The sequence below is a fragment of the Salmo salar genome, chromosome 01 (genome assembly GCF_965601325.2).
Source record: "Salmo salar chromosome 01, fSalSal1, whole genome shotgun sequence".
NCBI classification, from domain to species: domain Eukaryota; kingdom Metazoa; phylum Chordata; class Actinopteri; order Salmoniformes; family Salmonidae; genus Salmo; species Salmo salar.
In genome coordinates, this window is record NC_138291.1 from 52,289,004 (window position 1) to 52,301,983 (window position 12,980).

Below are 12,980 nucleotides of genomic sequence, written 5' to 3' on the forward strand. Positions count from 1 at the left end.
AGCCAAGGCAGAGAGGCGGAGGTACGAGGCCATGGACGCGCTGAGGGAGAAGCACGAGAGGTTTGGCTAGGCCTATGAAGAGCCGGAAGCCAGCTACCCGTGGTTATATGGAGGAGCGTATGGGGTGGAGAGCGCCATGTTTCGCTGAGGAGCGCACTATCTCACCCATACGCACGCACAGTCCGGTGCGCATCATTCCAGCCCCTCGCAGGTGCCGTGCTAGAGCGGACATCCAGCCTGGTAGGAGGATGCCTGCGCAGCGCATCTGGTCGCCGGTACGCCTCCGAGGACCAGGCTACCCAACTCCCGCTCTACACACGGCTACCATCAGGCCCCTGCACAGCCCAGTCTGCCCTGTACAAGCACCCCGCTCGTACAGGGCTACTAGTTCCATCCAGCCAAGACGCGTTGTGCAGGAGGTAAGATCAAGACCGACTGTGCGCCTCCATAGCCCTGGGTTTCCAGCTCCTGTCTCTCGTGCGGACCCGGAAGTGCGTCAACCCAGTCCGACTCGTCCTGTTCCCGCTCCCCGCACTAGCCTTCAAGTGCGTAAACCCAGCCTCGCCAGTCAACAGTCATCAGAGCTGCCCGCCAGTCAACAGTCGTCAGAGCCGCCCGCCAGTCAACAGTCGTCAGAGCCGCCCGCCAGTCAACAGTCGTCAGAGCCGCCCGCCAGTCAACAGTCGTCAGAGCCGCCCGCCAGTCAACAGTCGTCAGAGCCGCCCGCCAGTCAACAGTCGTCAGAGCCGCCCGCCAGTCAACAGTCGTCAGACCGCCCAGACTGTCCCGAGCTGCCAGACCGCCCAGACTGTCCCGAGCTGCCAGACCACCCAGACTGTCCCGAGCTGCCAGACCGCCCAGACTGTCCCGAGCTGCCAGACCGCCCCGACAGCCTGGAACGGCCAGAGCCGGAGCCACCTCCAGAGATAGGTGGGTTGGGGAGGGGGGGGTGTAGCACAGTGCCGTCGTTGACGGCAGCCACCCTCCCTTCCCTCCCTTTAGTAGAGGGGAATTTTTCTTTTTGGTGTTGCTTGGGGTTATTTTTGTTAAGGTGCTTCCGGGGTCTGCACCTTTAAGGGGGGGGGTACTGTCACGTCCTGGCCAGTATAAGGGTTAATTGGTATTGTAGTTTGGTCAGGACGTGGCAGAGGGTATTCGTTTTATGTGGTTCGGGGTGGTGTGTTTGTTGAAGGGGCATTTGATTTAAGTATTCCGGGGTTTTTGGGCACTGTTTGATTTTCACGTATACTATGTTTACTCTAGTGTGTCTGTTTCTATGTTTGGTTAATTGGGGTTGGGACTCTCAGTTGAAGGCAGGTGTTGTCTATTTGCCTTTGATTGAGAGTCCCATATATTAGGGTGTGTTTGTGTTTGTCATTTGTGGGAGATTGTTCCGTGTTAGTGTATGTCAACATTACAGGACTGTCAGTTTATCGTTCGTTCTCTTTTGTTCATTTTGTGTTCGTTTTGGAGTGCATAAATGTTCAAAATGAACAACCGCATGCCTGCTGCGTTTTGGTCCATTTCTACCGACGAGAACCGTGACAGGCAGAATACCTGACCACTGTGACTGACCCAAAATTAAGGAAAGCTTTGACTATGTACAGACTCAGTGAGCATAGCCTTGCTATTCAGAAAGGTCACCGTAGGTAGACTTGGCTCCCAAGAGAAGACAGGCAATGTGCACACTGCCCACAAAATGAAGTGGAAACTGAGCTGTACTTCCTAACCTGATGCCAAATGTATGACCATATTAGAGACACATATTTCCCTCAGATTACACAGACCCACAAAGAATTTGATAACAAATGTAATTTTGATAAACTCCCATATCCTTTGGGTGAAATGCCACAGTGTGCAATTACAGCAGCAAGATGTGTGACCTGTTGCCACAAGAAAAGGTCAACCAGTGAAGAACAAACACCATTGTAAATACAACCCATATTTATGTTTATTTATTTTTCCCTGTTTACTTTAACTATTTTCACATCGTTACAGCACTGTATATAGACAAACTATGACATTTTAAATGTCTTTATTCTTTTGGGACTTTTGTGAGTGTAATGTTTACTGTTACATTTTTATTGTTTATTTCACTTTTGTTTATTATCTATTTCACTTGCTTTGGCAATGTAAACATATGTTTCCAATGCCTATAAAGCCCCTTGCATATATATATATGAGAGAGAGAGAGAGAGAGAGAGAGAGAGAGAGAGAGAGAGAGAGAGAGAGAGAGAGAGAGAGAGAGAGAGAGAGAGAGAGAGAGAGAGAGAGAGAGAGAGAGAGAGAGAGAGAGAGAGAGAGAGAGAGAGAGGAGAGAGAGAGAGAGAGAGAGAGAGAGAGAGAGAGAGAGAGAGAGAGAGAGAGAGAGAGAGAGAGAGAGAGAGAGAGAGAGAGAGAGAGAGAGAGAGAGAGAGAGAGAGAGAGAGAGAGAGAGAGAGAACAGTTCATTCGGAAAGTATTCAGACCCCTAGAGTTTTTCCACATTTTATTACGTTACAGCCTTATTCTGAAATTGATTAAATCATTTTTTCCGCTCATCAATCTACACACAATACCCCATAATGACAAAGGAAAAACAGGTTTTTAGACATTTTTGCACATTTATAAAATAAAATAAACTGAGATATCACATTTACAGTGCATTAGGAAAGTATTCAGACCCATTGACTTTTTCCACATTTTGTTACGTTACAGCCTCATCATTCTTTTTTCCCCTCATCAATCTACAAACAATACCCCATAATGATGAATCAAAAACTGTTTAAAAAAACTGAAATACCACATTTACATAAATATTCAGACCCTTTACTCAGTACTTTGTTGAAGCACCTTTGGCAGTGATTAAAGCCTTGAGTCTTATTCGGTATGAAGCTACAAGCTTGGCACACCTGTATTTCGGGAGTTTCTCCCATTCTTCTCTGCAGATCCTCTCAAGCTCTGTCAGGTTGGATGGGCAGTTTTACTGCACAGGTATGTTCAGGTCTCCAGAGTTGTTCGATCGGGTTCAAGTCCAGGCTATCGCTGGGCCACTCAAAGACATTCAGAGACTTGTCTCGAAGCCACTCCTGCGTTGTCTTGGTTGTGTGCTTAGGGTCGTTGTCCTGTTGGAAGGTGAACCTTCATCCCAGTCTGAGGTCCTGAGTGTTCTGGAGCAGATTTTCATCAAGGATCTCTCTGTACTTTGCTCCGTTCATCTTTTCCTCAATCCTGACTTGTCTCCCAGTCCCTGCCACTGACAAACATCCTCACAGCATGATGCTGCCACCTCCTTTCTTCACTTTAGGGAGGGTGCCAAGTTTGCTCTAGATGTAACATTTGGCATTCCGGCCAAAAAGTTAAATCTGGTTTAATCAGACCAGATAATATTGTTTCTCATGGTCAGAGAGTCTTTAGGTGTCTTTTGGCAAAATTCAAACGGGCTGTCATGTGCCTTTTACTGAGGAGGGGCTTCCAACTGGCCACTCTACCATAAAGGCCTGATTGGTGGAGTGCTGCAGAACTGGTTGTCCTTCTGAAAGGTTCTCCCATCTCCACAGAGGAACTCTGGAGCTCTTTCAGAATGACCATCATTTTTTGGTACCCTTACCCAAATCTGTACCGCAACACAATCCTGTCACGGAGCTCTACGGACAATTCCTTCCACCTCATGTCTTGGTTTTTGCTCTGACATGCAGTGTCAATTTTGGAACCTTATATAGACAGGTGTTTGCCTTTCCAAATCATGTCCAATCAATTGAATTTACTTCACGTGAACTCCAGTCAAGTTGTAGAAACATCTCAATCAATGGAAACAGGATGCACCTGAGCTTAATTGCGAGTCTCATGGCAAAGGGTCTGAATATTTATTTATATCGGGTATTTATAAAAAAAAAATGTAAAGCTTGTTTTTGCTTTGTCATTCTGGGATATTATGTGTAGATTGATGAGGATTTTAATTTTATTTAATACATTTTTGAATAAGGCTGTAACAGCAAAAATTTGAAAAGTCAAGAGGTCTGAATACTTTCCAAAGGCACTGTATATATATATATATATATATTATTTGCATTTTATTTTAGTTGACCACCCATGGATGCTTTCTGTATTCACAAAGCATGGGAGAAGAGCTCTTTGCCCTAAAACTACACAGCTGATTTAAATAACTGACTCATCATCCAGCTTTGATTATTTGAATCAGCAGTGTAGTGCTGGACAAAACCAAAACGTGCACCCATGTTGGGCCCCAGGACCGAGTTTGGGAAACCCTGGTCTAGGAGAGAATACAGAAATGAATAAGCTAGAGTTACACTCACAAGTGGGGAGGAGTGACCCTCTCATCTCTCTCTCTCTTATTTTCTTTCTTTAACCTTTTTCTGCTCTCATGCACTCTCTATTTGTTTCACTCCCTTCTTCTTTCCCCCTGTCACGTAGTGAAATACTACTCTGGTTTTAAATTAATCGGGTTTTGATCTGTCTCTACCTTCTTGTGATTGGGTCCATTTTTGTGATTCATTGTTTTGATTAAACATCAGTCTAAGCCATTCAATTTTACCAGTGTTCTTCCATCTAACTGTTGCCTCCACCCACTCATTGCTAAGATGCATCTGTTGCTGCTTCTCCTAATGCTAATACTGAAGGGAATTTGTGTTGGTGTTTACGTAACCTAGATAATGAAATACTGCATTCATTATTTCGGTAGAGGTTTACTGCATACTGCAAGAGAGTGTATTGAGACTGCCAAAACTTCTAATTAGACATTTATTTAAAAAAGTTAAACAGTTATTTCTGTCATAGTGAAATAGTTATTTCTTTAAAAGCGAGATTAAATGTTGCTTCTGTAGACATGCATGTTGTCGTGTTTGGTTCTTCCAAACATTTTCAGCCAGTTACCTTGGAAACCACATTTGGCAAATCAATGAAAGTAATATCACTGGGCATGCCACCCTCTCCTCCCTTTCTCTCTTACTCTCCCGCCTCCCCTTCACTCTCTCTCCCTCCCGCTGTCTCCCGCATCTACCTCACTCAGTCATCTCTCCTTCACACACACACACAGCCAAAGGACTAGCAGACAGCACTCTTCCCCGGATTATTTTACTCAAACAGGGGGTGGAGGACAGGAAAGAGCAGAAAGGAGAAGAAGAAGGGAAGCGAGTAGAGGAGAAGAGTTTCACTCTTTCCCTGTGATGTTGAAGGGGGAATTTTTACCTGATGGTAGTCCAGGACTGATACATTATTGGGGCTGTATGGACACCTATTTCTAGCTCCGGGGGGGGGGGTGTTGAGGGGCCATCTGATCCCAGGATGGGGAGAACGGGGAGCGAGCGCAGAGGAGAGGACGGGTTCTGGAGGAGGGATCAGAGAAATCCAACTAGCTCTCTCAACTGTTGCTGCAGGAGATTATGGGATAACAGGACTTTTTTGTGGATACTTGGTGACCACTTGGGTGTACCCACCTTGAATCTGGTTGGCCCAGCTTAGTTCTGTTGGTACAGGCAGATGTACTGCTCTTTTTGGGTGAAAAGGCAAAGGATATAGGTGTAATCCGGCACAAGGGACTGGGTTTGGCTGGGCCTGGTTTGATGAGATCGTGTCCCCAGGATGTTGAGTCTGGATGGGCTGGAGATGATAGCTGTCCTGGTGGTGATGGGACTGATCGTCAAAGTCCTGGAGCAGTTTGGACTCTTCGAAGTTGTAGGAGAGGAAGGTAATGGACGGGGGGGGGGGGGGGGTGAGTGTGTTATTAATATTTCTGAAATAATTGTATTTAATCAAATTCTATACAATTTGTATTTATTTCAATTTACTTACACTTTATTATCAGTAGAAAATGTTGCAAAGTCTAGATATTAACCTTGAGTGGCTACTACAGAGAACTTGGCATTTTGGCCTATTTGGCTACCATTTTGGCTTTAGCTTTGGCTTAAGCCCACATGTTGGTTTGAGCCCCCACAAAAAGAATCAGAACAAGTTCAGCTAGAATCAACGTCATTTCTGCAGGTCAGATTTGACAGACTGAAAGAGAAATTGATAGATTAAGAGAGAACATACAGAAAACATGAATTAATTTGTCATGAAGATGAATGGCACACTAATATTTTCTCTTTAATGACCCTATCAAAATAACAGCTATTTTCAGTTTGTTGCTAAATTGCTGCATAAAATATGCTGTAAAATATAATAGAAACAAAGAAAGTACAGTATGAAGATAGGCAGGAACTGCTTCTCCAATAGAAATCCCTGATCACACTTGTAAGCGACGTTGGCTAGCTAAGCTCATGAGCAGAAACACGTCATCGGTATAACGGTCGTCCTTCACTTTTCTAACTGTTATACGCCACTTTCTATTTTTCCCTGTTTATCAAGTGTTGGGAAAACTTGTCAATAATCAACTGATTGGCTTTCTTGATGTCTATAGTATTCTCTCTGCTATGCAAACTGGCTATGCAAATGTGTCACTGCAACCTTCAAGGTCCTCAATGATGTCACCATTGCCCTTGATTCTAAGCAATGTTGTGCTCCTGTTTTTATTGACTTGGCCAAAGCTTTTGATACGGTAGACCATTCCATTCTTGTGGGCCGGCTAAGAAGTATTGGTGTCTCTGAGGAGTCTTTGGCCTGGTTTGCTAACTACCTCTCTCAAAGAGTGCAGTGTATAATGTCAGAACATCTGCTGTCTCAGCCACTGCCTTTCACCAAGGGTGTACCGCAAGGCTCGATCCTAGGCCCCACACTCTTCTCAATTTACATCAACAACATAGCTTAGGCAGTAGGAAGCTCTCTCATCCATTTATATGCAGATGATACAGTCTTATACTCAGTTGGCCCCTTCCCGGATTTGTGTTAGACGCTCTACAACAAAACTTTCTTAGTGTCCAACAAGCTTTCTCTGCCCTTAACCTTGTCCTGAACACCTCCAAAACAAAGGTAGTGTGGTTTGGTAAGAAGAATGCCCCTCTGCCCACAGGTGTGATTACAACCTCTGAGGGTTTAGAGCTTGAGGTAGTCACCTCATGCTAGTACTTGGGAGTACGGCTAGATGGTACACTGTCCTTTTCTCAGCACATATCAAAGCTGCAGGCTAAAGTTAAATCTAGACTTGGTTTCCTCTATCGTAATAGTTCCTCTTTCACCCCAGCTGCCAAACAAACCCTGATTCAGATGACCATCCTACCCATGCTAGATTACGGAGACGTAATTTATAGATCGACAGGTAAGGGTGCTCCCGAGTGGGCTAGATGTTCTTTACCATTCGGGCATTAGATTTGCCACCAATGCTCCTTATAGGACACATCACTGCACTCTATACTCTTCTGTAAACTGGTCACCTCTGTATACCCATCGCAAGACGCACTAGTTGATGCTTATTTATAAAACCCTCTTAGGCCTCACTCCCCTCAATCTGAGATATCTACTGCAGCCCTCATCCTCCACATACAGCACCTGTCCTGCCAGTCACATTCTGTTAAAGGTCCCCAAAGCACACACATCCCTGGGTCCCAAAGCACACACATCCCTAGCGACTGGAACGAGCTGCAACAAACACTCAAACTGGACAGTTTTATCTCAATTTCTTCATTCAAAGACTCAATCATGGACACTCATACTGACAGTTGTGGCTGCATTGCGTGATGTATTGTTGTCTCTACCTTCTTGCCCTTTGTGCTGTTGTCTGTGCCCAATAATGTTTGTACCATGTTTTGTGCTGCTACCATGTTGTTCTGCTGCCATGTTGTGTTGCTACCATTTTGTTGTCATATTGTGTTGCTACCATGTTGTGTTGTTGTCTTAGGTCTCTCTTTATGTAGTGTTGTGTTGTCTCTCTTGTCTTGATCAAATCAAACTTTATTTGTTACATGCGCCAAATACAACAAGTGTAGACCTTACCGTGAAATGCTTACTTACAAGCCCTTAACCAACAGTGCAGTTTAAGAAAAGTTAAGAATATATTTACCAAATAAACTAACGTAAAAAATTAAAATAATAAAAAGTAACACAATAACATAACAATAACGAGGCTATATACAGGGGACACCGGTACAGAGTCAGTGTGCGGGGGTACAGGTTAGTTGAGGTAATAGTCTGGTGGCCAATGTGCGGGGGGTCAATGTAACAGTCCGGTGGCCATATGATTAAATGTTCAGCAGTCTTATGGCTTGGGGGTAGAAGTTGTTAAGGATCCTTTTGGTCCTAGACTTGGCGCTCCAGTACCACTTGTCGTGCGGTAGCAGAGAAAACAGTCTATGACTTGGGTGACTGGAGTCTCTGACAATTTTCTCTGACACCCCCTATTATATAGGTCCTGGATGGCAGGAAGCTTGGAAGTGATGTACTGGGTCGAATGCACTACCCTCTGTAGCGTCTTACATTCAGATGCCGAGCAGTTCCCATACCAAGCGGTGATGCAACCGGTCAGGATGCTCTCAATAGTTAGCTGTAGAACTTTTTGAGGATCTGAAGACCCATGCCAAATCTTTTCAGTCTCCTGAGGAGGAAAAGGTTTTGTCGTGCCCTCTTCACAACTGTCTTGGTGTGTTTGGACTGTGATAGTTCGTTGGTGATGTGGACACCAAGGAACTTGAAACACTCGACCCGCTCAACTACAGCCCCGTTGATGTTAATGAGGGCCTGTTCGGCCCGCCTTTTCCTGTAGTCCACGATCAGCTCCTTAGTCTTGCTCACATTGAGGGAGAGGATGTTGTCCTGGCACCACACTGCCAGTTCTCTGACCTCCTCCCTATAGGCTGTCTCATTGTTGTCGGTGTTCAGGCCTACCATTGTTGTGTCGTCAGCAAACTTAATGATGGTGTTGGAGTCGTGTTTGACCACGCAGTCATGGGTGAACAGGGAGTACAGGAGAGGACTAAGTACACACCCCAAGGGGCCCCAGTGTTGAGGATCAGCGTGGCAGACGTGTTGTTGCCAACCCTTACCACCTGGGGGCGGCCCGTCAGGAAGTTCAGGATCCAGTTGCAGAGGGAGGTGTTTAGTCCCAGGGTTCTTAGCTTAGTGATGAGCTTCGTGGGCACAATGGTGTTGAACGCTGAGCTGTAGTCAATGAATAGCATTCTCACATAGGTGTTCCATTTGTCCAGGTGGGAAAGGGGAGTTTGGAGTGCAATTAAGATTGCGTCATCTGTGGATCTAATGGGACGGTATGCGAATTGGAGTGGGTCTAGGGTATGTGGAAGGATGCTGTTGATGTGAGTCATGACCAGCCTTTCAAAGCACTTCATGGCTACCAACGTGAGTGCTATGGGGCAGTAATAATTTAGGCAGGTTACCTACGCTTCCTTGGCCACAGGGACTATGCTCGTCTGCTAGAAACATGTAGGTATTACAGTCTCAGTCAGGGAGAGGTTGAAAATATCAGTGAAGACACTTGCCAGTTGGTCCTCACATGCTTTGAGTACACGTCCTGGTAATCCATATGTCCCTGCTGCTTTGTGAATGTTGACCTGTTTAAAGTCCCTGGCCATTAGGAGCGTCGCTTCTGGATGAGCCTTTTCTTGTTTGCTTATGGTCTTACAAAGTGTGTTGAGTGCTGTCTTATAGCCATCATCGGTCTGTGGTGGTAAATAGATGGCTATAAATAATATAGATGAGATCTCTCTTGGTAGATATTGTGGTCTACAGCTTATCATAAGGCACTCTACCTCAGGCGAGCAATACCTCGAGATTTCTTTAATATTAGACATCGCGCACCAGCTGTTATTGACAAAAAGACACACACCCCCTCCGCTCGTCTTACTAGACGTAGCGTCTCTGTTCTGCCGGTGCATGGAAAATCCCGCCAGCTCATAAAAGCGAGTCACTGCTTTTATGTTTGCAGAGAACAACAGGGTGTTGTTCAGGGTCACACCAAGGTTCTTTTCACCAGTGGAGGCTGATGGGAGGAGCTATTGGAGGATGGGCTTATTGAAATGGCTGAAATGGAATCAATGGAATGGTATCAAATATTTCAAAACCTCGTTTCAAATTTCAAATCAAATCAAATTTATTTTTATATAGCCCTTCGTACATCAGCTGATATTCTCAAAGTGCTGTACAGAAACCCAGCCTAAAACCCCAAACAGCAAGCAAAGCATGTGAAAGAAGCACGGTGGCTAGGAAAAACTCCCTAGGAAAAACTCCCTAGAAAGGCCAAAAACCTAGGAAGAAACCTAGAGAGGAACCAGGCTATGAGGGGTGGCCAGTCCTCTTCTGGCTGTGCAGGGTGGATATTATAACAGAACATGGTCAAAATGTTAAAATGTTAAAATGTTCATAAATGACCAGCATGGTCAAATAATAATAATCATAGTAGTTGTCGAGGGTGCAACAAGCACGTCCGGTGAACAGGTCAGGGTTCCATAGCCGCAGGCAGAACAGTTGAAACTGGAGCAGCAGCACGGCCAGGTGGACGTCCTAAGACAAGGCTGACTCCGTTCCATCTTTTGCATTCCAGCCATTACAATAAGCCTGTCCTCCTACAGCTTCTCCCACCAGCATCCTCTTCTTTGCACTCTGGGAGGGGGAAACCATGATGGAGAGGTCTTGGAGCAGGCAGGACTTTCCTGGGAAGAAGGTGTTTGTCAAGGTTGCTCTTGGCCGACATCCAAGCTCAGATGTCTGCCAGGCACGCAGAGATGCGTGTCGCCACCTGGGTGTCAGAAGGGGGGAAGGAGAAGAGTAGTTGAGTGTCATCTACATAGCAACGATAGGAGAATCAATGTGAGGATATGACAGAGCCAAGTGACTTGGTGTAAAGAGGAGAGGGCCTAGAACTGTGCCCTGGATGCGTGCTCAGTCCCCTCCTGTACTCCCTGTTCACTCATGACTGCATGGCCAGTCACAACTCCAACACCATCATTAAGTTTGCTGATGACAGAACTGTGGTAGGTCTGATCACCAACAACAACAAGACAGCATTTAGCGAGGAGGTCGGAGACCTGGCTATGTGGTGCCAGGACAACAACCTCTCCCTCAACGCGCTCAAGACTAAGGAGATGATTGTGGACCACAGGAAAAGGAGGACCGACCACTCCCCCATTCTCATCGATGGGTCTGTAGTGGAGCAGGTTGAGAGCTTCAAGTTCCTCAGAAGGTTCTACAGCTGCACAATCGAGAGCATCCTGACTGGTTGCATCACTGCCTGGTATGGCAACTGCTCGGCCTCCGACCGCAAGGCACTACAGAGGGTAGTGCATACGGCACAGTACATCACTGGGGCCAAGCTTGCTGCCATCCAAGACCTCAATACCAGGCGATGTCAGAGGAAGGCCCTAAAAATTGTCAAAGACTCCAGCCACCCTAATCATAGACTGTTCTCTCTGCTACCGCATGGCAAGCGGTACCGGAGCGCCAAGTCTAGGTCCAAGAGGCTTCTAAACAGCTTCTACTCCCAAGCCATAAAACTACTGAACATCTAATCAAACTGCTGCTCTTTAATTATTTGTTACTTTATTTCTTATTTTTTTGGTATTTTTCTTATAACTGCATTGTTGGTTAAGGGCTTGTAAGTAAGCATTTCACTGTGAGGTCTACCTACACCTGTTGTATTCGGCATGTGACAAATAATATTTTATTTTATTTGTGTGGATACCAGTAGTGAGAGCACGTGGTGCAGACACAGATCCTCTCCATGCCACCTAGTAGCATGGTAGGTAGTGCTAGGTATCAACAGCCAATCCAATAGGGGCTGGAATCTATAGTGAGCTTCGGATTGGTAAATCACGCTCAGATATCGCCAAGGAATTGACTGACGTGTGACAGGACGTGTTGACGTGTATTTGGTTCAACATGGGGATTTGTATTTGGCTTTTTAGAAGTTTGACATGGGGGATTATAAATCTGGAGGTTGCATTGAGGATTTCACAAACCTGGGCATTGTCATCAGCAAAGACAACAAAGTATGAACGCTACCTATTGCTATTGTTTTACCTGAGACCAAAGAGCTACAACTTCATAGGTGTCTCTTTAGGGACCACATGTATGAACTTTCAAGTACTCTAGCCTAAAAACCCTAGGGTAGAAAAGGGAATCTGATTCAGAGTCAACTAGTTTGTCACGTCCTGACCAGCAGATGGAGCTGTTGTAGTAGTTTGGGGGTCAGGACGTGGCAGTCTTGTGTGTCTTGTGACTCCTGATCAGGAACAGCTGGGAATCGTTGTTCCTGATTGGGAGTCATATATGTAGGAGTTGTTTGTCACTGGGGTTTGTGGGTGGTTGTACTTGCACTGCGTTTTGTATGCCTGTAAGACTGTCACTGTCGTGTTTATTGTTTATTCAGTGGATGCTTTACTCTTTTTTTTTTTTAATTAAAATATGAGTATCCATATTCCCGCTGCGCCTTGGTCCTTCTCTCTCACATACGACATATTCGCCGAAGAGTACGACATATTCGGTGACATAGTTACATTAAAATCCTTCTTTATATCCCAAAAAGTCAGTTAAGTTGGAGCCATCGATTTGAGTTAACCACTCGTTCAACATACAGAGAAAGGAATCCAAAAATCTACTGCTAAACTTTGTTAATTAACCTGTTTAGGGTAGGGGACAGTATTTTCACGGCCGGATAAAAAAACGTACCCGATTTAATCTGGTTATTACTCCTGCCCAGAAACTAGAATATGCATATAATTATTTGATTTGGATAGAAAACACCCTAAAGTTTCTAAAACTGTTTGAATGGTGTCTGTGAGTATAACAGAACTCATATGGCAGGCCAAAACCTGAGAAGATTCTATATGGGAAGTGCCCTGTCTGACCATTTCTTGGCCTTCTGTAGCCTCTTTATCGAAAATATAGGACCTCTGCTGTAACGTGACATTTTCTAAGGCTCCCATAGGCTCTCAGAAGGCGCCAGAACGTGGAATGAAAACTCTGCAGTCCCTGGGCGAAAAATAGTAGGGGTTTTGGAAAGTGGTCGTTCTGAGAACAATGACACTGGCGTGCGCGTGCATGTGACGACTCCATTTTTCTTCTTTCAGTGTTTGAACGGATACAACCTCTCCCGGTTG

The 12,980-nt window shown here is 45.3% G+C and overlaps 1 protein-coding gene across 2 annotated transcripts in view; it reads left to right on the forward strand.

The window, feature by feature from the left end:
• Positions 1-12,980, forward strand: part of LOC106604421 (A-type potassium channel modulatory protein KCNIP2) — a 117,776-nt gene that overhangs the window by 59,270 nt on the left and 45,526 nt on the right. Inside the window, exon 1 of one of the 2 annotated variants that reach the window (XM_014199039.3) lies at positions 4,726-5,686. The exons of the other annotated variant lie outside the window; for it this stretch is intronic. Within the exon in view, the coding sequence (XP_014054514.1) occupies positions 5,581-5,686 (106 nt within the window). The 5' untranslated portion in view covers positions 4,726-5,580. Of the gene's footprint in view, positions 1-4,725; positions 5,687-12,980 lie in introns of those variants that run through there. 2 annotated transcript variants of the gene reach the window in all.